General features: G+C 47.9%; 1 protein-coding gene across 1 annotated transcript in view; it reads right to left on the bottom strand.

The window, feature by feature from the left end:
- Positions 1-26,146, bottom strand: part of LOC123353542 (venom factor-like) — a 61,699-nt gene extending 35,553 nt beyond the window's left edge. The window contains exons 1-20 of the mRNA XM_044994694.1: positions 26,141-26,146; positions 22,497-22,594; positions 19,906-20,098; positions 17,649-17,805; positions 15,803-15,873; positions 13,554-13,648; positions 12,262-12,344; positions 12,009-12,099; positions 11,254-11,356; positions 10,336-10,456; positions 9,722-9,837; positions 8,669-8,815; positions 7,535-7,747; positions 5,637-5,831; positions 4,745-4,906; positions 3,525-3,654; positions 2,670-2,741; positions 910-1,110; positions 420-531; positions 38-123 (exon numbers count right to left, since the gene is read on the bottom strand). Coding sequence (XP_044850629.1) covers positions 38-123; positions 420-531; positions 910-1,110; positions 2,670-2,741; positions 3,525-3,654; positions 4,745-4,906; positions 5,637-5,831; positions 7,535-7,747; positions 8,669-8,815; positions 9,722-9,837; positions 10,336-10,456; positions 11,254-11,356; positions 12,009-12,099; positions 12,262-12,344; positions 13,554-13,648; positions 15,803-15,873; positions 17,649-17,805; positions 19,906-20,098; positions 22,497-22,594; positions 26,141-26,146 — 2,452 coding nt within the window. The remainder of the gene's footprint in view (positions 1-37; positions 124-419; positions 532-909; positions 1,111-2,669; positions 2,742-3,524; positions 3,655-4,744; positions 4,907-5,636; positions 5,832-7,534; positions 7,748-8,668; positions 8,816-9,721; positions 9,838-10,335; positions 10,457-11,253; positions 11,357-12,008; positions 12,100-12,261; positions 12,345-13,553; positions 13,649-15,802; positions 15,874-17,648; positions 17,806-19,905; positions 20,099-22,496; positions 22,595-26,140) is intronic.
- Positions 26,147-26,393: the final 247 nt, after the last annotated feature.

Raw genomic sequence — 26,393 nt, 5'->3', positions numbered from 1 at the left:
TATTGGCTCACTTCAGCAAGCTGGCTGTGTTCCTCACCTTTGGTCTCGGAGAGGCTCACGGCCAGCACCTCCCAGGTAGTGATGGAATCCTTCAGGTAAAAATTCAAGGTCTTGGAAGAAATTCTACAAGGAGAGAGAGGCAGAGTTTTAATTTACAGAAGGAAGAAGCTAGGTCTCATGGGCATTCTCAGTCCAAGGGTCTAAATCCCAAATTCACCCACCCTTAAATGAGATCGGACATTGAGATCCTAACCAGTTATAGACACTGACTTCAGCAGTGGTTGGACATACTTATGTCATGCCTTTTGTTTTGGGGCAAAAATATAGCACAGAACAATGGGCCAGGTCAGTAAAGATTTACTGACTTACACCCACTGTGGATCTGGTCCCGTGAGAACCACAGAGCTACACACTCTTACCCATCTCTGTTTGGCAGCTGGGGCAGCTGTTCCACTTGCCATAACCAACTCTCTGGAAAGTGGCTCCTCGAGGTAATATCTTCATCTTGTAAGAACCCTTCATCAATGTGACCTGGGATGTTAAATCAGAGGTAGTTAGCCGAGCTGTGAAATCCTCAGTGCCCTGCACTGAGATTCAATAGGATGGCAGTGATGTTGTGGCATAAACCGTTATGTTTTGATGCCACCATGTTCTGGGGTTGTAGCATAGGTGGGTGGGTAGATGGGAGAAGGTGCCAGCCACCCACATTTGGTTGCCTCTCCCCGCCCACAACATCCCAGAGTGACGTGCTCTTCTTCTTTGGCTGATTCCGCATATGGCGAGCCTCTTCCAGCTGCCCATGCTCTGGGACACGGATCTCACCCAGTGAACATGAGCAGCACCAGCTCGGGTGGCCCAATATCCTTCCACCGTCCCTCCTCTGAGTGATATTAAAACCCTGGTACTTGCTTCGTGACAGTTCCAGTTGGAGCTCCCGCTGCCGCTCGTCCCGTATCGTTTTGATATAGTTGCAGCAGTCGAGGAAGGCCTTCTTGCACTCGGCCGTATCCAGGATGTACCCAGCCCGCTTCTCACAGCTGTGCCCCATGGGGTTCTCATACATCCCATCTTCGCAGCATTTCTTCACTGCCTGGTCCTGGTACTCTGCCGCTGAAATGTACAAACCACAAGGTCTCTCCTACTGAGTCTGTTGTGTCTCGCAATGTCTCAGTCCTCTTTACTCTCTAGTGGAGATGGGCAAAAGGCAGAGGAGAGTCAGCGGGTGAAATGTACACCTTCTCCCAGCCCGCCAGAGTGTATGTTACCCCAACAAAGACACCCTTACACTCACACCACCTACAGGTGCGTCTCACGTACCCCCCTTGCGCATCACACCCTGTAGGTGAATCTTTTCCCAGTGATACATACAGCAGCCTATGGGCTTTTCTAACCTATGTTTCTAGCATTAGGTCCATTGTTCCTACGGGCCATACCCCAGAAGAGGACTGGCAAGGCAGAACACTCCCTGTCAGTCTCTCCCTGCCTTGTTGTCCTTCCCACCCCCTGAGCAGCTGCCTACACTGGAGATGGAGCGGGGGGTTGGCACAAAATGTGCCTTTGCTGATTTAATGGGGAATTCCCATCCACCAGGGGAGTTGTCCACTATGGACATAGAATCATAGGATATCAGGGTTGGAAGAGACCTCAGGAGGTCATCTAGTCCAACCCCCTGCTCAAAGCAGACCAACACCAACTAAATCATCCCAGCCAGGGCTTTGTGAAGCCTGACCTTAAAAACCTCTAAGGAAGGAGATTCCACCACCTCCCTAGGTAACCCATTCCAGTGCTTCATCACCCTCCATGACATTGACTGAATGGTTCATGCAAATGAACATCTGGCCCAGAGTCGAAGCCGGTGTAATCCTCACTGGGAAGGGACAGAAGAGAGACGTGCAGCACGAAAAACAACAAAAGAAGGGTGCTGGAGTATGCATGGGAAAGTTCCTTCCTCATTTTCATGCAAACCTTCTTCCAGCTCCTTGGAGTGCACAGTAGGCCAGCCTAGATTCCCCTACACCTGTTGTTCCAGTGCAACACGCAGACAGCTGCATCTGAACACAACTAAAACTCCACTTTCCCTATTCTCGATTACGGAGAGCACCATGCTCCACTGAGTCACCCAGGCATCGTCCTCATCTCTCCAGTACAACAATACACTAGGGCAGAGGTTCTCAAACTTTAGCAACCCGAGGACACCCATTTTGATTTAAAATTTTTCGTGGTCCTCCAAACCCCCTGCTCAGCCCCAGGCCCCATCCCAACTCCACCCCTTCCCCCAAGACCCCACCCCACCTCTTCCCTCCCCTGCTCCATCCCTGCCTTTCCTTTCCCCCAGTTCTTTCTGCCCCATCCCCTGAGCACACCCCATCCTCAGTCCTTCCCCTCCCTCCTAGCACCTCCTGCACGCTGCTGAACAGCTGTTCCCGGTGTGCAGGAGGTGCTGAGAGGGAGGGGGAGGAATTGATCAGTGGGGCTCATGGACCCCCTGGAGTACCCTCGTGGACCCCAGTTTGAGAAATGCTGCACTAGGGGGACAGGTGCATTGGGAATTTTGCCTTCCTCTAAACCGTCGGATGTTGGTCACTCTTGGGAAGCAGGATATCCCCCTTGCTGGACAGATGGTTTGACCAGGGATGACAATTCTTTTCCCCAGTCTCACTGGTACCTACTTTTGTTTGCCTTATACTCAATGAGCTGAACGGAGCGACGCCGGCGTTTTGCTGGCTGGGGACACTCTGGCTCTGCAGAAAGAAGTGAGAAACCGAAATGAAGCTCTGGACAGAGGGGAGCTCAGTCTTTGTGACCCAACCAGCCCTTAGCCTCCCTGCTGAGACTCAGCTGGCCATTGTGGTGATGGCTTTTGTGATGTAACAATCACACACTGCACATCTATGCCCCATTCATCCAAGAACCTCAAAACACTTTACAAAGGCAAATATCATTATCCCCAGTTGGTAGATGGCAAAGCTGAGACACCCAGAGGTGAAATGACGTCCGCAAAATCACGCAAATGGCAGAGTCAGAAATGGAATCTAGGCTTCCTGAATCCTGTATCCTACTGCAACCCATCTAACATACCTCACTATCTCCAAGAGCTGGGAACAGAACCCAGGAGTCCTGATTCCCTGTCCCCCTCTAAACTCTAGGTCGGGGTAGTCAATTATTTTTTGTCAAGGTCCAAATTTCTGGGTCAAGGTGTAGTCAGGGTTCAGACTCAGACTAAATAAAAAGATTTCGGGGTCCATTCAAAAGCATCTGGCAGTCCGGATTTGGCCTGATCTAGGCCAAGCCGCCTTCTCTGAATGCTTGCCCACTGGGAGGCAGATTGAAACCATCACAGCACAGACCACCAAGAGGCCGGCTTTCAATTGCTACTGTCCTGGGGCAGGTGAACAAAGACTTGGAAGTGGACGGTTTTGAAACCCTGTTACCAATACCTCGAGCCACCCAGAGATCAGCCAGTCTGTGAAGCTAGTTGCTGAATGGGGAGGTAAGCAAGGAGTTTCAGATCCATGCAGTGATACCTGATCTCTGGGGTGTTGAAATCTTAATGCTGGTCTCCAGGCTCAGTCCAGCATCTGCAAACACACCCATATTGTCCTTGCCACTGCCAGGTGTGCACCCAATGTCGCTTTTCTCCACAGAGTCCCAGATCTGTGACGAGTGGGCATAGATAGGAAATCATTATGAATCGTGGTATTTTGTATCTATATAGGCCTGGACTTCCACAGAGGTCTAATTCCCCTTGGTCCCTTTGGACTCCCAGCCAGAAGGGTCTCAAAGCACTTTACCCTCTGAAGACTAGATTTTGCTCTTCGAATGCTACGGATTAAAAATGCTCTATCTACACAGTGTTTTGTGTCTGGTGCAGGTTGACAGACTTGAGCTGGCAGGGCATGGGCTAGCACTCTGAAAATAGCCGCGTAGACAGTGCCGTGAAGCGGTGGCTTAGGCTGGAGCTCAGGCTCTGAAGCCCACCCCCCTTCCTCGGCGCCGTCTATATTTTTAGAGTGCTAGCATGAGCCCCATTAATCCACATGTGTCGACTAGGGCTGGGAAGCTTGCTCCCGCTTGCTCCAAAATGCTGTGTAGACGTACCATGAAAGATCATAGCCACCTCTAGCATGGTGTTGGAATGAGAACTGACTCAGAGGGAGGAAGGCAGTGGTGCTGGAACACTTTCTAGAGTGGGGGAGCTGTGCCCCTTCCTCCCTGTCCATGCCCCCTGCTGCCCCCTAGAGCTGGGGCCGGGAGCAGGACCCTGGCTCCGGGAGCGGGGGGACGGGACGGGATAAGGGGGCCGAGGCTGGGGCCACAGCTGGGGATAGATGTGGAGCCCTGGGTGCGGGGCTGGCAGCTGAGACTCTTGGCACAGGGCCAGGAGCAGGGGGCTGGGTGCGGAGCCGGCAGCCGGGACCCCAGGCCTGGAGCCCTGCCCCATGTAAAATCAGGGGGTGCTGTAGCACCCCTCACACGCCTCGTTCCCATGCCTATGGAGGAAGGCCTCCTTCTGAATCACCAAAATTACTTCTTGCAGCTCCCTGGGTTTCCTTTAAAGTCTCTCATTCAAGGACTGAACTGACCCACCCCTGCTTTGATTGAGTCTGAGGAAGAGCCCACCCCAAGGAGTTCGCTCGTAAGCAAAAAAATTCTTGCTATTACCAAACAAAATCTCAGCTCAGTACCTTCCACCCCGTAAAACACCACCAGTCACAGCCAATGTCCCGATGTTTTCATGGCCCACCTTTGTTTGCGAAATCTTGTGTTTCTTGTTCAGAACGTAGACTCCCTTGTCCACGGCCACCAGCCCGACACGCGCTCCAGCATCTCCTTCCACTTTGATTTTCATTGAGGACCCTGGCTTGTGGATTCTATTGTCTGCCTCAGTGGCTCCTTTCACCACCAGCTATTTGGAAAAGGGCGAAGCAAGGGGGTTATTTTATGGCAGAGGGAAGCCATTTACTTCCTTTCTTAGCATAAAAAAGTAGAGTAAATCTGAAGCTGATTCTAGATTCCAAAGGAATCTATTTATAGACCTTAATTTCTATCTATCTTTCTATTGCATCTCTAAGGGCAGGTCCATACTCACCGCGCGGGTCGACGCGGTGAGTTCGACTTCTCCGAGTTCGAACTATCGCGTCTAATCAAGACGCGATAGTTCGAACTCCCCACACGCGCTGGTCGACTCTGGAACTCCACCACCGCGAACGGCGGTGGCGGAGTCGACCTTGGAGCCGCGGAGTTCGACCCCGCCGCGTCTGGACGGGTAAGTCAGTCGAACTAGGGTACTTCGAGTTCAGCTACGCTATTCGCGTAGCTGAACTTGCGTACCCTAGTTCGACCCCCGCCCTTAGTGTAGACCAGGCCTCTGGAATCTCTTAATTGTGCTATTGACCCAGGAGACGCTGAGAGCTGAATCTTGTCCCATTATTCCTAAAAATGATTTTTTGTGTGTTTCGACTCTCCAGTCATGATTGAATGGTGCCCTGGTCTCCATTGTGCTAAAGGAGGAGGAAAAAGAAGTCTGAACCTTGAAGCGAGAAGAAAATCGTGGATAATAGTGATGGCTTTATGACAAGTGTCAATTTCTATTAACAGGCCTAGACTCAGAGGACCAGAGAGAAAAATCAACCCACCGTTCCCATGCAGGTGTCCTGGACGTCCACCCAGACTGAGTCTGCTACAATCTCTGAATTTCCTACTTGGTAGTAAGCCACGATGCGGAATGAAGGGATGAGGTCTGGAGTGATGTGCAGAGACATGGTCACCAGATTTTGTCCCACTTGCTTGGCCTGTCTTCCAGCCCGGATGATCTTCCCTTTATTCAGGATCTAACAGGGAAACATGAGACGTGGGTTGTGAAGGACAATGAACCTCATCATGCACCTGGACAAGACCAAGAGACTTGGAATGTTTCAGAGTCTAGAGTTGATGGAACTGGTTGAGGACTGCAGGACCTGGCTCTGAGGTGTGGAGGGTCTGGAATTCAGATACTCTTCAGACTCCCAAATCCAAGCATCATCCAGTTTAGGACCATCCCTCACGACTGGAATGGGTTAGACGAGGAACTGGTTGGAGCAAAGGCCTGGGAGTCTGGACCCCTGGATTCTACTTCTGGTTCTGCATGGGAGTGCGGTCTAGTGGTTAGAGCAAAGGACTATGGGTCAGTGATGGATTTAGAGTTAGTGGGGCCCTGTGAGCGGCTTCATTTTGGGGGGCCCCCCCTTCAGGACCCAGCCAAGAAAAAGAACATTCTCTTATCTCCCCTGTTTTTCATTCTTTTTCTCTTCATCCTCCTCCTATATTATAAAGTAATGGGAAGTAAATGAAAATAAAGTGAGGTACCTTGATTGTGGCAGGGGGTTGGGGGTGCAGGAAGGGGTGTGGGCTCTGGGCAGGGGCAGGGGTGTGGGAGGAGGGGTGGAGGCTCTGGGAGGAAGTTTGGGTGCGGGGTGCAGGATCTGGGTTGGGGCGGGGGGTTGGGGGGTGGGAGGTGGTTAGGGGGGCGGCACAGCTCCCAAAGCGACCGGCACACACATCCTTCCAGCAGCGGCTCCTAAGCGGGGGAGGAGGTGGGAGGGTTATCCAAGAGAGCTCTGTGCGCCGCTTCCCTCGGGCGCCGCCCCTGCAGCTCCCATTGGCTGCAGTTCCCAGCCAATGGGAGCTGTGGAATCAGCATGGAGACACCCTCCCCCCCACCAGGGGCTGCAGGGATATGCCAGCTGCTTCCAGGAGGGAGGGAGGCTGAGCGGGCAGGATGCCACTTCAGCTCTGCTGCTGGCACGTCTCTCCGTGCCCCTTAGGGGAAGGGGGGCAGTGGGTCTCCATGCACTGCCCAGGGCAGAGGCAGCGTGTGGAGCTGCCACCACCCCCGCCAGGGGCACGCAGAGACGTCCCAGCAGCTGGCTGCTTCCTGGAGCGGTGTGGGGCCACCGGCTACAGCATGCAGCCTGCCTGCCTGCCTGAGCCCTGCTGTGCCACCGGCTGGGACTCGGGGCAGGTTGTCAGATAGTTGTCCTGCATTTTGGGGGCCTCCCTGTCATTGAGGGCCCCATGCCACCACACGGTTTGTTTCATGGTAAATCTGCTCCTGCTGTGGGTGCATCCTTCTATGTGCATCTGTCTTACCCCTAAATTCAGACTTTGATTGCAATACAATAATGTTTGGGGAGTCTCCTCTAATTTCCCAATCGGGACTTTGGAGAAACTAAAGCAGACTCCTGTCCCCAGATAATCCATCCTCGGTTTATGTTCAGCCTTGAGAAGATGACATTGGGGGTTTAGTCAGTGCTGGGTGGCTACTCCAGGCCATGTAGACATGAGTAATAAAGCTTCTATGCAGGGCTTAAATTCAACTGGAGCTTTCCGGTAAATATTTTCAACTTCCCTTGAGTTTTTATAGGCTGCTGGGGGGAGGTGTGGGGGACTCCGGGAAATACTCTATAAGAATTTAAGCCCTGCTTCTGTGTCACTATGGAGTCTTCAGTGCCTGGATGTAAAAGGAGAACCTACTACCTTGGAGCACCACACTTACCAGGTAGGTGAAGTACATGTTCGTGTTCACAATACTTTGGCTACTAGTTTTCAGGTGGAAGTTCACAATTAAGTTGTCTCCAGGTTTGAGTTCAGTAGAGGCGACTGCCAGATGAAGATAATTTTGAGATCCTCCTTGGGTCTTATAGGCTTTAGCCACCATGGACTTACGGGCCTGGCGGTTCTCTGGGAGGTCCCTATGGTCAGTTTTTACCTGGAAGGTTCAGGGGAAAAAAAAGCAGTGTCAGTTAAACTAAATTTGAGCCTGAAAACAGTCTTTAACACATCCGTCTGGGCCAGATTCTGTTCTCAGTTACACTGGTGTAAATTCAGAGTTGCTTCAGATTTACATCATTTTCATGAAAAGCAGAGTCTGGACCCTAAATCTTTAAATAAATAAAAACTAGTTCATTAAGCCAAGAAAAAGTAATGACCTCCAGTCCTTATTCTAATAGCAGCACCTAGTGCTTTTCATGCCTGGCTCCCAGAGAGCTCTACAAAGGAGGTCCCTCGTTTACACAGTGGAAACTGAGGCACAGAGAGGGGAAGTGATGTGCTGAAGATCACATGGAGAAACAGTGGCAAAGCCAGGAGTTGAACCTAGGCCTCCTGAGCCCAAGGCACAAAGCTGCATTGCCTCCCTTCAGGTATTCTTAGTGTTGCAGAAGCTCCCATTCAATTTCTTTATATAGTTTAGTGCTTTGAAAGGCCCAGGAGACTGAAGCCTCTCAAGCCACAGGACAACCACAGCATGGACTCTGGCAGGGGAAGCTTCCCCACATGACCTCCCATCACTGTATCTCAGCCCGGACCCTTCCGGTATTAAGAAGGAAGTTTAGTCTCTATGGCCCAGTCAATCTTTGGCTTCTCTGGCGCCCTCTTCCAAGCCCCAACCAGCCAGCCTCCCATGCTGTTGCATTTTCATTAACCATACAGTCAATTCCTTTAGCTCTTTGCCAGATATCTGTGCATTTCCCACAAGACGCTGCCCCTTATGAAATCCAAATCACAGGCCGCTGGAAATGACCTGATCTCACCCAGTGTAGGGAGAAGGAAGTTCAGGTGCTATGCCAGCCTGAGATGGAAATAGTGGTCATATTGAAGCTGCATCACGTGATACTGGAAGGTTACTCACAGTGATGGCTAACTGGGATTGCCCCATAGGTGTGTTGATAACCAGCTTCGCCGTCCCATCTCGCTGAGTCAGCCTAGAATCTTGGGAACCATCCACCTTAACGGGAACGCGGGCTGCTGGTGAGCCATCAGGGTTTGTAACGTAGACCTGAGATCAAGGGGAGACAAAGGGATTACTGCCTAGCATTGTGTTGGACTAGGTTAGAGATTCTGTGAGTGCATTAAGCAATGGAGACACAGACAGGAGAGAATGATCGCACGGCTGCCCCACCCTCCAATTTCACTGCCCTCGGCAGTTCCGCACTAGATCCCCTCTACTCCCCAGGCCTGTTGCTTCCCAATTCTCCCCTTCCTCCACCATTCACCCATTCCCCATCTCTCTCCACCCCTCAACCCTGGCCTCTCCCAAACCTTTCTTCTTACTGCATTTGAACCTCAGGCTGCAATGCAGGAGAAAATATACATCTAGCTGCATACTGAGGGTATAGCTACACTGCAATCAAAGGGGTGACCAAGCTAGCTTTGGTTTAGCTTTCTGGAATAACAAGAGCAGTGAAGCTGCTGCAACACAGGCTACCTGCTTGAGTTCACATCCAGGGTCCCTGGCAGGGTTTTACAGCCTTCCATGGCTTCACTGCTATCATTGCTAGATCAAAGCTGGCTCAGGTATGTCTACATGGGCTGCAGTCACACCTCTGACTGCAGGGTAGACATGTAACCTGAGCCAAACAGCCCTGGAGCACTGGGCCCAGCATACAGCCTCATTATGAGAGTGGAGGAGTCTAGAATCCTGAATGCACCTGTTACTGGTACAAGGCCCAGGAAGTAGCATGCACTGTCCTAAGGTATAGGAGTGACCTCATGCCACGTTTTGTATCCAGTGCCACTGCACCGCTTCCTAGATAGACTGTCAGCTTTGAGAGAGATTCTGATTTCAGTTACATCAGCATGAATTGATGTCAATGGAGATACTCCGGCTTGAAATAAGAACCTGGCCCTTTGTCTCCCGTTAATACCCAAAAAAAGGCCTAGATCCAGCCAGAAGAGATATTACCATGAGTTCAAATGGCATCCCTGGCTTGAAGTACTTGGCTGTTTTTGTGAAGTGGATTTCATAGGGAGATGTAACAATGTTAATTCCGGTTCTTTCCGCTTCCACCATGTCGCTGCCTGCAGAGAGAAGCCACAGGAGGGGTTAGGAAAAGCTGTTTCAGGACAGATTCTGATCTCATCTTCCCCACTGTCAGTCAGGAATAAATCTACTGGGGTCACTCTATAATTATGCCACAGTTAGGGGCGGCTCTAGGAATTTCGCTGCCCCAAGCATGGCGGCACGCCGCGGGGGGCGCTCTGGCGGTCGCCGGTCCTGCGGGTCTGGTGGACCTCCTGCAGACGTGCCTGCGGAGGGTCCGCTGGTCCCGCGGCTCCGGAGGCGCATCTGCAGGCATGCCTGTGGGAGGTCCACCGGAGCCGCCTGCCGCCCTCCCGGCAACAGGCAGAGTGCCCCCCGCAGCATGCCTCCCCAAGCATGCACTTGGCGTGCTGGGGTCTGGAGCCAGCCCTGGCCACAGTAATTAACAGGAGGATCTGGCCTGGTGTTTCTAAGGTACAAGGGACCTAAGCCCTGAAGGGCTTTATAGATCAAAAGCTATGCCCTGAATTGCTTACCAGACTGCGTCAAAACCGTCACAGTAACATAGATTGAGTGGCCGATGAGCTCCCTCAGGTCAACGAAACGGTTCTGCAGCATTGCTCTGGTTAGCTCTGCTTCCCCATTCCCATCAGTTATCTAGAAAGAGAGAAAGGGTTTCTTAACGTCACATGCACACACGTACACACGCGCAGCTGTCGGCTCCCAAACTTCCATGGATTTAGAGCAGAGGGCAACTTTCTCCGAATGCCCCAGGTTGGTCTTCTACCCGGAGCCAGGAGGATTGCAGCTGGAATGGCATCGATTGTAGCCCACTTTGTTATTAGTGTCTGGGGTGGGGGAGACCCCTGGTGTCCACAGGTCCCAGCGTACAACTCTGAGCTCTGTAGTCTCTGCTGCTGCCCCTCTATCTTTGGGTGGTGGGGTGACAAATTGCAGAGCTCCTCGGGTACATATGGTTCACCAGCAGCACTTTGGCCACCCCGCCATAGGGAGCAATGGCACAGTCCCTATGCTGTCCCTTTAACTCCTCTTCTGTGGTGGCTGCAGAGGGAGCTGCATGAAGCAGGCATGGCAGCGAGGGTCATGGCAGCAGAGAAGCTTGAGCCGACGGAAAATTCCCTGAGCCCACAACCATGTACAGGCGAGTAGCACCTACAGTCAGCTGGTGGGAGAGAAAGTGGGCAGCTTTTCAGGAGCCACCTACCACTTTATACGTAAGAGCACATTGGGACTTTGTGCGGGATTATAGAGACACACAAGTTGGCTCTGCTCCATCTCACGTCCCCACCCCACACTGATCTTGACTACAGCCCTTGGTGGCATTGAAGGTAAACACCTGATTAAGATGATGTACACTTGGGGAGGCTCTTAACTACTTTATTAGTGAGGGCGCATCACTTCCTCAGCATTTCCCTTCCGAGAACGGGCGTTACCTCAATTCTCTTGAGTGACTGGGGGATGCTTTTCTTCTCATCGCCTATCTTCACCCCAAAGAGGACAAAGGCGGTGCCCTGTAAGTCTTTCCCATAGAGGAACCTGAAAGAGGAGAGGATGGGTAAGAAAAGCCCCACGGAAACCTCCTGAGAACCTGTGGTGCTGGCTTGTGGGTTATACCAAAGAAATTTCCATCGTGGTCTCTTGAAAGATACCATGTGCCCTTGGTTAAAGGTGGCCCAGTCACAGATCAAACTAAAATAACTCATTTGTTTTCAATTAACCTCTTTCTGATGTGCTAGCTGGAGGAAGTGGCAGAAATAGTAGATGAAGGAACTCAGCTGTAGCCACGGAGTTTGCTTATGGGTCAGGCCAGGTTTCAGTTCCTCACCAGAAGAAACTTTACTTTGGGAGAATAGCTTGCTGAATGTTTCCCCTCTAAACTGTTTTTCGATGGCAAACTGAGTTATTTACCAAACAAAATTTTCTGTAAGAACTGTCTGCTTTCCATAGGGGGAAAAAAGAAATCTATTTTTAATTGAAAAATTGAATGCCTGAAAACCCAAAATATTTAAATTTGGAAATGCTGCCATAATGCCTCCTGGGAGTTGTAGTTCTCTTGTCTCATGTGCCCATTCTCCTCTATGGGCCCAGCCCGCCCAGCCAGACAGCATCTCCCATGATGCACCAGGGCCAGGTACTCCCATGATGCACCGCCTCCCCTTCCACTCTACCAGCTCACAGAGACACCCACCTCGCGTTGATATGAATTATGAGGTCCTCGTTGCCATCTATGTAAAAAAACTTCTTAGATGGCTCCAACGTGACTTCAAAACTTGGTAACACTGGAGAAACGAGAGGGGAAGGAGAGAACGTTGAGTTTGTAGGATGGTACAGCTGAGCTATAAAGCCAAATTGAATAAAAAGTCTCCTCTACGATGGCGTCAGGAGATTAGAGAGAGGAGAGCTTTCTGGGATGAATGAAGGACAACACTGGGGATTCTTACCATACTCTTTGATGTCAAACTGCGCAGTGAAGCTCTGCTGTGGGGAGTCTTCATACCTAGCCACAATACTCCAGGTTCCCAAACTACAGGAGAAAATAAAAAGACGAATGGATGCTCCTAGCACTTATTTTGCTATATCTGACTGGCCCTCTTCTTTCTCCAGGGAATTTTATTGGCCTGTAATGCTAAACCTAAGCCATGCATTGATCCCAAGATGTCTTCAGGTCAATAAAGATGACAGTTCGCCATCTTAGCTTCTGGCAATCTAACATACGGTTGCAAAATCTGCCCTCCTTGGGGCAGGGGTGAAACATGTTGGGTAGGAGGACAAATTCGGACGGGTTCTCCAATCAAGAAGGGTTTGGACATTTATATGGCTCCTAAGAATAAGAACAGTTAATGCTAACAACAATTCTGGAAAGGTTCTTAAACCTCAGGCTTCAGGGCTTAAGCCAGTCTCTAAATATCAGGATGACACTGTCATAGGGATATTATCCCACATCTGCCTACTTCAGAGGCTCTTACGCTGTCCTCTGCACCATCTGGTGGTACCACTTTTGGCCCCAGAATATTGGACTAGATGGATCTTGAGTCTGATCCACTCTGGCAATTCTTATGTCACAATCACTGTGTTATTGGGGATAGAATGCTCTCAATAGGAAAATTGCCACCATGTGTCCACATCTGCTTTAAACACTGCTTAGGAGGTTATCATCTCCAGGAAAGGCCCGTAGGTGAAACAGCTAATGAATCATACAGATAAATCTTCTGTTTCACTGCCTGATCTCTGTTGGTCTTTATTACTAGGGCCTTACCAAATTCCTGGTCCCTTCTGGTCAATTTCTCAGCCGCAGGATTTGAAAATTAGTCAGTTTCACACTTTCTGATGTTTACATCTGAAATTTCACAGTGCTGTAACGATGGGGTTCCCGACCCAAAAGGCAGCTGTGTGGCAAGTGGGGGTCACAAAGCTGTTGTAGGGGGGGTTGTGGGATTGCCACCCTCACTTCCATGCTGCCTTCATAGCCTGGCTTCCTGCAGCTTCAGGAGGTACCAGAGGTGGGTCTGATATTCCCCCAAGAGTGGTGGGGAGGAACAGGACTTACTCTTCTGCTGGGGCCTAGCAGCTAGACCCTGGGGAGCCCCTTGCCCTGCCCCTCTCCTTCCCCTCCAATAGCTAGATTTCATGAGGGAGGGCTTATTTCACAGTCCATGGCACGTTTTTCACAGCCGTGACTTTGGTAGGGCCCTATTTATTACATATGCATATGGTGACATTTAGGGCAACTTACTTGACAATATCAGGTAAGTGATGATTCATAGGGAAAATCCCGACTTTGCTGGGTGACGATACAGATTCCCTCTTCACAATAAGGCCCTCAGGTGTCTGGCAAGTAAAGTCAGGTCAGAGTTTAGAGATGTCAGAAAACGTTGTGAATTGTTCTGCCCAATACGATCATGTGGTTTTAATTTGTGGGGTTCCTAATAAAATATTCTGAGGTTTATAAATCAGCATGTAACAGTCAGTTGCTTCAGCTGCTTTGGTTGATGTGATGCAGCGACCCCTTGGAAAAGGACCCCCTGTTCTTTGCAAATAACTAACTCTTACCTCAGACCTGACAAACTTACTACACCAAACACACGTCTTGCAGGGTGTTTATCCTTGAGGAATAACATGTATGGTACCTACAGAAAGCTTGCAACTTATCAAGACTCAATCATTGCAAGATTGCTCAGCACTGACTGGAGGTTTGGGGATGGGTTTGGGGGAGGGCGTTATAGAACTGATGAATGAAATTGTTTTTAATTGTTCACTGTATTAATGTAACTTCATAAGTAAAGTTTTATGAATGAAACAACATTGATTCATAAAACTGGTTACCCCAATAACTGGCTAATTGACAATTAAGATGCTTGTTAAGAGCCAGAGCTGTTCAGCCAGCTGCCCTTGTAAATTTCAGTGTCAATCCAATTCCTGCTTAAATCACTGAGACTTGCACTGTTTCAATACTGTAACTTCTGTTCATTGTTTGCCATATTGTAATTCAAACTCCATTTTAAAACGCTTAAAAGCTTGCTGCAACCTTCATTTTTGCAAAACCCTGCTGTAATCTTATTAGTTTAGTTTTGATGTGTGAATGAGGTATGTATGGATGATAGAATCAACCTCCAGCACCAGCCTGTCCTGATGAAACAGAGTTCAAACACTAACGTCTGAAGATGCAGACAACGGCCCTAACAAAGTAAGAAGAGTCCACCCTAAAAAGAAAAGAACAAAGGTATAATAGAAGGAAGATCAAAGCCAGGTCTGAGGCTGAAAGTCCCATCTGCAACTGATGGGTGATCAATCACACCGAACCCAGAGGCACCGTGACACAGCAAGACCTATAGACTCTTGATTCAAACTAAAAGCCTATAAAAAAGATGGGTGAGATGGAAGACTTTGGGGGGTAACGTTCTGCTGCTAACATGGGAGGGCAGACCCAGCCCTTCCTTGTGCCCGGCTTTCCTGGCCAGTTAGCCGCCACAAGCTATGAATGCAAGCTGCGAAATCAAGACATGGACTCAAGCTATGTCCAGGACTGGTAACTATCCAGCAGCTGCAGAACATCTGATGAGTATGTGTGAGTGTGTAGGTATTAGGTATTAGTTATTGGTCATAAATCTAATTGTGTTATCATAATAAATGTGGCATCTTTGCCTTGTCCCCTGAAATCATCCTGTGTAGTTTTGTCTACATAATAGCGTAATATGCATTTCACGGACATGTCATGAAATAATGTAAAAATAAGAGAAACATAACAATATATACATAATTATTATAATTATAAATATATTCTGAAACAAAAACATGTTTGAAACAAAACATTGATGCTTTCTTAAAACAACCTTTTCCGCTTTGAAAATATTTTGTTGCAGAAATTTCGTCAAAATCTGTTTCACCAAAGATCAGATCTATTCGTAGCTTCCACTTCAGACCCATGCTGGCTGCACAGCTCCCTTATCAATAACCTTTCTACCCTCCCAAAGTGCTCCCAAAACCTTCCTCCAATGCTACACACTTCTCCAACTGAACCATGAAACCGCTCAAACAGCACAGCTGCTCCTCCAGAACCATAGAACTTTCCTAGTCAATGACAGCAGGAAACTTTCCAGGCATTAGGTTTACAAGGTGAGGCTTCAATCAGCTATTAACTCAACTCCTTGCCTTACCATGTTTTTATATGTTTGCAGTGTTGTTGTAGCCATGTTGGTCCCAGGCTATGACAGACAAGGTGGGTGAAATTATATCTTTTATTCTGTTGATGGAAGAGAAACTTTCCAGACACACAGACCTGAAGAAGAGCTCTGTGGAGCTCAAAGCTCGTCTCTTTCCACCAACAGAAGTTGGTGTAATAAAAGATATTATCACACCCACCTTGTCTGTCTCATGCTGCTGCTGGAGTGTTCACATTCAGTGATGCTAGTTAAAACAGTTTAGTTTACAAAACTCAATTCTTACACCTAGACATTGTGACGAAGTGACAGGAAAATGTCTTACATGTAATTCAACAATAACTGGTTTCGACACTGGTTCCAGTTGATGGCCCACAGAGAAGATTCGACAATAGACTGAAAAAAAAAAATTCAGAAGGCAAATTAATGGTTGTTTCTCTGCCAGGCCTTGGGTTGGTTTATTTCACTTTAAGCAGAGCCCAATCTGAGTATATGGGTTAAAATATAGGAAACAAAAGGTAGGATGAAATTAATAGGCAGAGTGTTTAAAACAAACAAAAGGAAAAACTTCGTCACACAACACAGAGTCAACTTGTGGAACTCATTGCCATGGTATGTTGTGTGAAGGCTAAAAGTATAATTGGGTTCAACAAAGAATGAGCTAATTTCATGGAAGATTGACCATCTTGGCTAATAGCCATTGGTGGATCTGCTCCAGGTGTCCCTAGACCCTCAACTGCCAGGAGCTGGGACTTGACAACGGAAGATGGATCACTCAAAATTGCCCTGTTCTGTTCATTCTGATGAGGGCTTTGTGACTACATGTGTATGCGTCATGAGGAGTTGGGCTGAGATCAAAAGATTCTATTTCCCATAGGCCACAGAACAGCTGTGAAATGTAATGGCTGTGTCACTACCAACATAAAATGGGACTGAAAAAAAATTCTGAAGTGATGGGGTCCATATCCCATTCCCATCCAGGTCCAATCTGTCTTTGGTGCTTATATGGCCCCCCTTTCTGTAATATATGGGTGCCTCACAATCTTTAATGTGTTTATCTTCACAACACATCTGCAAAGCCGGGCAGTGCTTTTATCTCCATTGTACAGATAGGGGAACTGAGGTACAGAGAGGCTAGGCAACTTGCCCAAGGTCACACGCAGTTTGTGGAAGAAGAGGAACTTGACCACCAATCTTCCAAGACGTAGACTAGTATCCTAACCACTTGACCATGCTTCCTCTCTTCCCCCATCAATATCGAAAGCTCTGAAGACTCAATGGAAAAGCCTTGAGGCATCATTCACTAATGTTTTGTACCTTGTGTCCAGAGTTGAGTGAATGATTTTTTTTTTTGTTCAGTGGCCAAACTGAAAAATCCCCCCAATTTTTGTTCCGGGTCAACACGAAACGGAAGTTTGTTTGGTTTTTCTTGCCAAAACAAAATGATGATATATTATGACAGGGCAATGCCCTTGCATGAAGTGTATTATGACTGGTAAACATTTTGTTTCGGGTCAAACAAAACATTTTATTTTGTTGAGTTTTCTGGTGGTTTTTACTTAAAAGCAAATTTAGCTGAATTTCTAAATGGAACACCATTTCCAAACAAAACGTCAAAATGTTGTATTTCAAAAAACGTCAAAATGAATCATTTTGACTTAAAAAAAATCATCTTTTTTTCAGTCAAAACTATTCTCCAAAATCAACCTGAATTTGTGAACAGTTTTGGTCAACCCAAAACTGATTTTTTTGGAGCATAAACTATTTGTCTGAAAAATTTCACGCAGTTCCACTTGTGTTATCATTTACCCCAGGGCAGAGTGGAGTAAAATGCTACCTCTGGCATGAGTGGAGAGTTCTGTTTTGGGAGCAATTTAGGTCTTATTTGCACAGGTGTGACTGATGACCCAAGGTGCAAGGCAGCGGATGATCAGATGTTAAGATATGACAGTTCCCTTGCATGGAGTGTACTTCAAATAGTCAAGTACCAATGAATGGTAACATACTCCTGGGGATGGGGACTTAAGAAGCCACTAATGAAATACGGAAGAATTAAAACCAGAAGATGAGAGAGACAATAATCTCCACAATATGCAACCTGCAGCCCTGCTGTAGCTCTAAAATGAAGTCAGTGCACCCAATGCCCAAAAGGGGTCAGAAGAAGGCAGTACCCGTAGATCCAGGTGTGTAGATGGTTTTATCCGTCTGGATGAAGATGTAGCCACTGTGGAAGGTGACCAGAACCACTTTCTCCAAGTTGAATTGTGGGCTTCTGGCTTGCACAGCCACATACTGTTTGACATCTTTCTTTATGTCTTTGGTAGGAACCTGAGTGAACATGAGATTATTTAGTGTGGAGTTATTGGTTCAGCAGGTCAATGGTCACAATGTATAAAGTATCCATGTTGGAACAGTGAAACTCAAACATAAATCATGCTAGCAATTCTTACAAAAGTTACAAAGCTCCATGAGAAACACTATGTCATACATTTCCCCTTGATCCATCTATCTCAGGGGCAGGCAAACTTTTTGGCCTGAGGGACGCATCAGGTTTCAGAAATTATATGGAGGGCTGGTTAGGTAGCTTGGCCCCCACCTCCTATCCACCCACCTGGGACTCCTGCCCCATCCAACCCCCTCTGCCCCATCCACTCCCCCAGGACCCCAGCCCCATCCACCCCCCTGTGCTCCCTGTCCCCTAACTGGCCCCAGAACCCCTGCCTCTGATTGCCCCCCGCCGCCCCATCCAACCCCTCCTCTCATTCCTGACTCCCCCCAGGACCCCTGGCCCATCCAACCACCCCTTCTCCCTGTCCCCTGAATGCCCCCCGCCGCCCCATCCAACCCCTCCTCTCATTCCTGACTGCCCCTCCCAGGACCCCTGCCCCCATTCAACCCCCCTGTTCCCTGCCCTCTGACTGCCCTGACCCCTATCCATACCCCCACCCCCGACCACCACCCCAAACTCCCCTGCCCTCTATCCAACCCCCCTTGCTCCCTGCCCCCTGAGGCTGCAGGGGAGGGGGAACAGCCGGGCAGGAGGGTCCCGCGGGCCACAGTTTGCCCACCTCTGGTCTATATGAATTGTAAGATCTTCAGGACAGGGACTGATTCGTAGACTTTAAGGCCTTACCCTGTGTTTGTACAATACCTAACAGATTGGCGCTTTGACTTTGCTTAGGGTCTCTGGGCACTAGAATATGAAAGTGTAGTCTAGTGGATATTAAAAGAATGAGTTAAAAGTAATTTCAGCTCCTACCCCTGCCTTGGATCCTTGCCCCCTACCAATTTTTGTGATTTACAATCCCGTTTTACTATTTTTTTTTAAACCTCTCCCTGGGTGCTGTGGGAAAATTCCACCCAGACAACAGAAATTCTGACAACAGGGGGAGCCAGTGAAATTGAAAATCTCCCCTTTCGTGTATCAAATGCACAAATGGGTGTTAGCTTTAAACCACTGTTGCACCCTCCTTATCCTGGGCTGCTCCATGGCACCAAGTTTACTTGGACAGCCCCAGGGACCTGCCTAAGTTACAGCAACCTCCTAGGGCTGCCCCGTGGGCTGCAGCCCAGGTATGACGCTCCACCCCAGCACGCCTCCTATGCCAGGGCTAATGAAGGGATCCTCAGAAGGCAGCTTTATTCCCCCAGTGCTTGGGCCTGAAGGGATCCTCCCTGGCCACATATGGGGCTTTTACGGCCCCTTTACACCACTTTGGCCCTTTTACCTGGTGTAAAGAGGCCGCGAAAGAACTGATGATCTCATCCCTCATCTCTTTCCATGATAACGAATTTAGAGGACAGGAGTCCAGGGCGGGGGAAGGGGCGGATAGGAGGTGGGGGCCGGGCCACGACCCCCTCCCCTAACCAGCCCTCCATACAGTCTCCGAAACCCGATGTGGCCCTCAGGCCAAAAAGTTTGCCTGCCCCTGATATAGGCAATGCAAAAGGCAAAGAAAGGACTACAGGAACACTGACTACTGGGGGATTTTAACCAACTGGCTAAGCAATTTATTTCCCCCCCCTCTTTTGGTGGAAATTACCCAAAAACATCCGTGTTCCCAACGCTCATGACTTTACTGAGATTCTCACGATAGTCAATATTTTCCCTCAAAGCTCCAGCTCCTGGATTCACGTGATTAGATGCAAACCTCAGCTTTCCTGTTTTTAAACAAGGATGTTCTCATAGTTGCAGAGAAAAGCTTGAAAATGTGACCCAAGTGCACCCGAAAGGCTCAGAAACCAGAAGACAAACAAAATGATCGGGGGTGGGGGAAGCACTTATGATTTTTAAGCCAATCTTGTGACTTTTTGGTGTCTGACTGACACTTTTTGGAATACCTGGGGTTGGCACCATTGAAACATATATTGTGATTTGGTTTAACCATTTATTTTGTTTGAGCGATACGAGGCTGGGGTTTTACGCACCTTTATTATGGCAGTGCCCATCATTCCATTGTCAGAGTTCAGGTTGGTTTTGACTTGGTATAAAACGAGCCTCTTCAGAGGGAAGTCTTGTACGGTGATTGTCACCTCGGTTGGAGTGGTGAGACCATGGGCTTCCACCACGACCTTTTCTTCGCTCTCCACCCGCAGGACGTTAGGGGTGATCAGAGTGTATCTATGAAATGTTTATTCATGTACAGAAAATCTTTGACAAGGTCCCTCACCAAAGTTCTTAAGCAAAGTAAGCTGTCATGGGATAAAAGGGAAGGTCCTCAAAACGGATTAGTAACTGGTTAAAATATAGGAAACAAAGGCTAGGAATAAATGGTCAGTTTTCAGAATGGAGAGAGGAGGTTAATAGTGGTGTCCCCCAAGGGTTTGTACCGGGACCAGTCCTGTTCAAACATATTCATAAACGATCTGGAAAAAGGGTTAAACAGTGAGGTGGCAAAATTTGCAGATGATACAAAACTACTGAAGATAGTTAAGTCCCAAGCAGACTGCAAAATGTTACAAAAGGATCTCACAAAACTGGATGACTGGCAAACAACATGGCAGATGAAATTCAATATTGCAATGCACATTGGAAAACATAATCCCAACTATACATATAAAATGAAGGGGTCTAAATTAGCTGTTACCACTCAAGAGAGATCTTGGAGTCATTGTGGATAGTTCTCTGAAAACATCCACTCAATGTGCAGTGGCAGTCAAAAAAGCAAACAGAATGTTGGGAGTCATTAAGAAAGGGATAGATTATAAGACAGAAAATATCATATTTCCTCTATATAAATCCACAGTACACCCACATCTTGAATTCTGCGTGCAGATGTGATCGCCCCATCTCAACAAAGATACATAGGAATTGGAAAAGGTTCAGAAAAGGACAACAAAAATGGTTAGGAGTATGGAACGGCTTCCATATGAGGGAAGATTAGTAAGACTGGGACTTATCAGCTTGGAAAAGAGACGACTAAGGTGGGATATGATAGAGGTCTATAAAATCATGACCGATGTGGAGAAAGTAAATAAGGAAGTGTTATTTACTCCTTCTCATAACACAAGAACTAGGGGTCACCAAATGAAACTAATAGGCAGCAGATTTAAAACAAACAAAAAGAAGTATTTTTTCCACACAGTGGACGGTCAACCTGTGGAACTCCTTGCCAGAGGATGTTGTGAAGGCCAAGACTATAACAGGTTCAACAAAGAACTAGATATGTTCATGGAGGATAGGCCCATCAATGGCTATTAGGCAGGATGGGCAGGGATAGTGTCCCTAGCCTCTGTTTGCCAGAAGCTGGGAATGAATGACAGGGATAGATCACTTGATGATTACCTGTGCTGTTTATTCCCTCTGGGGCACCTGGCATCGGCCACTGTTGGTAGACAGGATACTGGGCTAGATGGACCTTTGGTCTGACCCAGTATGGCTGTTCTTATCTTTTTATGTACTACATTTTAAAGTCCATCTGAGACACCCACTTCCCCAAGCATGCCTCCTGCCTCTTCATCACCAATGAGCGTCATACCCTCCCTGCCCACCTCTAAACCACAAAGTCCAGGAAATGCAGAGGAATGCAATTGGCCGTATAAATCACCTTCTCTCTCGCTGTCTCTTGGACACACCCACCCAGCCACATACACACACACATACACACACACCCCATTCCTCTAGCAAGTCAACAGTTGCCTACCATGGTCACAAATATGACCCTCAGACAACCTAATTCTTTCTCCTGTGGGATGACAGGGTCCCTATGGAACAACTCTATGTTTCCTAGCTTGTGGCTTTGCTTTGGGTGTTATTTGCCTGTTGGAATTTTAACTCTTTTAAAGGTGCCTTTTTGTAGCTTCATAATAGCAGAATTTGGGAACTTTATTCTGTGGCTACTAGTAAGGCGCAAAGGGTCATATCTGAAGTCTCCTTTGGGTAAGCTTGCATAAGTTGGTGCCAAGCCATAAACACATTCACTGGAAAGAATCTCAAACTAAAACTCCAGGTGGGGACATCATTTTTGAAATCTAGCTCTTGGCCCACCCTAAGATTTACACAGCATGGGCAAGCAAAGTTCTCCCTTCAGTGGGAGAGACGCAGCCAACCATGCCTGCTGCAGACCTCTCAGTAATGAGATCTGAATTCACAGGAATGTACAAATGCACAGGCAAAATTGTTACCAAGTCTCAATCACTGATTTTCATCTCAAAGCTGTTTCAAACCAGTGCAACGTTGCTGACTTCAATGCAGTCATTCCTGATTTACAGCGCTGTAAGTGAGAGCAGAATTCTGCCCAATGGGAGGGTTGCCTTATAGAAATTATTATAGAAATTTGGCACTAGAATTCCATTTTTCAGGTTACAGCACTTCCAAATTCCACAATCCTGAAATAATTTGAAAATGAAGGAGGTTGACAAAGATCAGAGCAAACGGGAAAGAGAATTTCTGAAGCTGGCTCCCACTTGTTAGGGAATTTCAGCGAAGGAAGAAAAATTAAGGGTAGGCTCCACTCAGACCAGTCTAAAGAACCCCAGGTTAATATCCTCACCTGCTCAGAATCATGGGCGGTACTTACATTTGGCTTTGAGAAACGGCTGGGAAACAGAACCCAAACACGGCCAGTAGGTAGAGAAACACATCCCTCCATGGCGATGAGGGTTGAAGTAGTAGCTCCTAGTGGGTTATTTATATTCAGAGTCCAATGTAAACCAAGCCCTTATGCAAACCAGTGAGCAATTATTAAGTTTTGGGAAGGAGCCAAGACAGCTTTGCATCTTAACAGAATGACCTAGGAGGGATATTTGGACTGCTAGTTTGATGTTTGTTCTCTTATTTATTCAAGCTAGTGACAGCCAAGAATGGCCAGGCTCAAATCTAGGGATGGGGAAATTGATCAAAACACATCTTGTTCAGCTCTCCACAGGGAACCAAGTACAAGGATTAGGAGTCAGGACTCCTGAGTGTCGTTGCTGTCTCTGCCACTGCCTCATCATAGAATAGGGATGAGCAAACTACGGCCCACAGGCCGGATGCAACCCGCCAGCCATTTTAAGGCAGCCCTCGAGCTCTCGCTGGTGAGGGGGGCTTACCCCACTCCAGCGCTCCAGCCGGGGAGCAGGGTCAGGGGCTGCTCCACGCAGCTCCCAGAAGCAGCGCCATGGTCCCACTCTGGCTCCTAGGTGTAAGGGTAGCCAGGGGGCTCCGCTCTGCATGCTGCCCCCACCCAAAGCGCCGCTAATAGCCATTGATGGACATATCCTCCATGAACTTCTCTCATTCTTTTTTGAACCCAGTTATACTTTTGGCCTTCACAACCTCCCCTGGTAATGAATTCCACAGGTTGACTGTGCATTGTGTGAAGAAATATTTCCTTACTCTTCTTTTAAACCTGTTACCTCTTAATTTCATTGGGTGACCCCTGGTTCCTGTGTTATGTGAAGGGGTAAATAACAATTCCTTAGTCACTTTCTCCACACCAGTCGTGATTTTATAGGCCTCTATCATATTCCCTCGATCCCACAGTCATCTCTTTTCTAAGATGAACAGTCCCAGTCTTGTTAATCTCGTCTTATATGGAAGCTGTTCCATATTCCTAATCATTTCTGTTCCTCTTCTTTCCAATTCTAATATATCTTTTTTGAGATGGGGTGACCAGAATTGCAAGCAGCATTCAAGGAATGGGCGTGCCATGGATTTATATAGAGGCATTATGATATTTTCTGTTGTCTTATGCATCCGGTTCCTAACGGTTCTAACATTCTGTTTGCTTTTTTGACAGCCGCTGCTCATTGAGCAGATGTTTTTATAGCACAATCCACAATGACTCCAAGGTCTCTTTCTTGGATGGTAACAGCTAATTTAAACCCCATCATTTTCTATGTATAATTGGCATTATGTTTTTGCAATGTGCATTACTTTGCATTTATCAACATTGAATTTCATCTGCCATTTTCTTGCCCCGTCACCCAGTTTTGTGCAGTCCCTTAGTAACTCTTTCATAGTCTGCTTTGGACTTAACTATCTTGAGAAAATTTGTATTGTCTGCAAACTTTGTCACCTCACTATTTACCCCTTTTTTCAGATAATTTATGAATATGTTGAATAGCACAGGTTGCAGCAAGATCCTTAGGGGACCAATGTTCCCTCTAATTTTTTACATCCACGTGCAGTTTGAATTTTGTTATGTGCACCAATATGGAGGTGATGTGTGGTGGGGGTGGGGCCAAGGGGTTCAGAGTGTGGGACAGAGCACAGGGTTGTGGTATGGAAAGGGATGAGGGCTCTGGCTGGGGGTGTGGGTTCTGGGGTGGGGCCAAGGATGAGGGTTTCGGCTGCAAGCTGCGGCAGGAGATAGGATTCCCCCCAGCTGTCTCTCGCTGCGGCAGCTCCGAGGCTGGGGTTGGGGGAGAGGTGCCTCTCCCTGCCTGTGTGGCCCTTGGTAGCCTGTGGTGCAGCTTAGAAGCAACTTAGTGGGGGACCCATCTATTTTTACCTGTCTCCACTGTGAAAACTGAGTTTATTCCTACCCTTTGTTTCTTATCTTATAACCAGATACCAATCCATGAGAAGACCTTCCATCTTATCCCATCACCCCTTACTTTGCTTACGAGACTTTGGTGAGAGGACCTTGTCAAAGGCTTTCTGAAAGTCCAAATATACTATATCAACTGGATCATCCTTGTCCACATGTTTGTTGACACCCTCAAAGAATTCTAATATACGATGAAGCATGATTTGCCTTTACAAAAGCCGTGTTGACTCTTCCCCAACAAATCGTGTTTATCTATGTGTCTGATAATTCTGTTCTTTACTATAGTTTCAATCAAATTGCCTGGGACCAAAGTTAGGCTTACCAGCCTATATTTGCCAGGAACATCTCTGGAGCCTTTTTAAAAAGTCGGCAGGGCCGGCTCTAGAGCCCAGCGGGGCAAGCACCCGCCTGGGGCGGCCCTTTCCCGGGGGGGCGGCAGGCTGGGCCGGCGGACCTGCCGCAGTCATGCCTGCGGGAGGTCCACCGGAGCCCCGGGAGCAGCGGACCTGCCGCAGGCATGACTGCGGAGGGGACGCTCGGCCGGCGGCTCCAGTGGACCTCCCGCAGGCATAACTGCGGACGGTTCGCTGGTCCCGCGGCTCGGCTGGACCTCCCGCAGGCATGCCTGCGGCAGCTCCACCGGAGCCGCCGGACCAGCGAACCGCCCGCAGCTGCGGGAGGTCCAGCTGAGCGGCGCGACCAGCGGACCCTCTGCAGTCATGCCCGCGGGAGGTCCGCTGCTCCCGCAGCTCGGGGGCGCCTCCCGGGCATGACTGCTTGGGGCGGCCAAAAACCTAGAGCCGCCCCTGAAAGTCGGCATCCTATTAAACATTCACCAGTAACAGAGGATGATATAAGCAATAGGTTACACACCACAGTTAGTAGTTCTGCAATTTATATTTGAGTTCCTTCAGAATGCTTGGCTAAATACCACCTGGTCCTGGTGACTTATTACTGCTTAGCTTATCAATTTGTTCCAAAACCATCTTTATTGACATCTCGATTGACATTCCTCAGATTTGTCACCTAAACAGAATGTCTCAGGTGTGGGAATCTCCCTCAAATCCTTTGGAGTGAAGATGCCTTTATTATGTTTTTTTAAAAAATTTTCCATGCAGCTTGCAGGCATTTCACTTTTGTGACTGTTCCTTTTAATTTCAGTTTAATTAGCCGCCTCATTTTTATGTAGCTCCCCTTTTTTAAATTAAATGCTACGGTGGTGGGTTTCTTTGGAATTTTCCTCCCTACAAGGACGTTAAATTTAATTACATTATGGTCACTATTACCGAGTGGTTCAGCAACATTCACCTCTTAGACTGGATTATGTGCACCACTTCAGTCTAAATCAAGACTTGTCTCTCCCCTTCTGGGTTCCAGGTAAAGTGACCAAATGTCCTGATTTTATAGGGACATTCCTGATTTTTGGGTCTTATTTTTATATAGGCTCCTATTACTCCCCAACCCCTGTCCCGATTTTTCACATTTGCTCTCTGGTCATCCTAGTTCCAGGACTAGCTGCTCCAAGAAGCAGTCATTAATGATGTCTAGATATTTTATCTCTGCATCCTGTCCCAAGGTGACATGTTCTCACGCAATATGGGGGGGTGTAGTTGAAATCCCCCCTTATTATCGGGTTTTCTGTTTTTATAGCTCTCTAATCAACCTGAGCATTTCACAATCACCGTTACCATCATGGTCAGTAGGATATTCCCTCCTGTTATACTCTTACTGTTCAAGCAAGGAATTTCTGTCAGAGATTCTATGATACTGTTTGATTCATTTAAGAGTTTTACTATATTTGACTTGTTGCTTGCTTTCACATATTGTGTCACTCCTCCACCAGCACAACCTACTCTGTCATTCCTACACAATTTGTATCCTGGTATTACCATGCCCTATTAATTAATCATTACAATTTCCTGTATCAGGGCCGGCTCTAGA

Source organism: Mauremys mutica, chromosome 20 (genome assembly GCF_020497125.1).
Source record: "Mauremys mutica isolate MM-2020 ecotype Southern chromosome 20, ASM2049712v1, whole genome shotgun sequence".
Lineage (NCBI taxonomy): Eukaryota > Metazoa > Chordata > Testudines > Geoemydidae > Mauremys > Mauremys mutica.
This window is presented reverse-complemented; position numbering and strand designations above follow the sequence as displayed.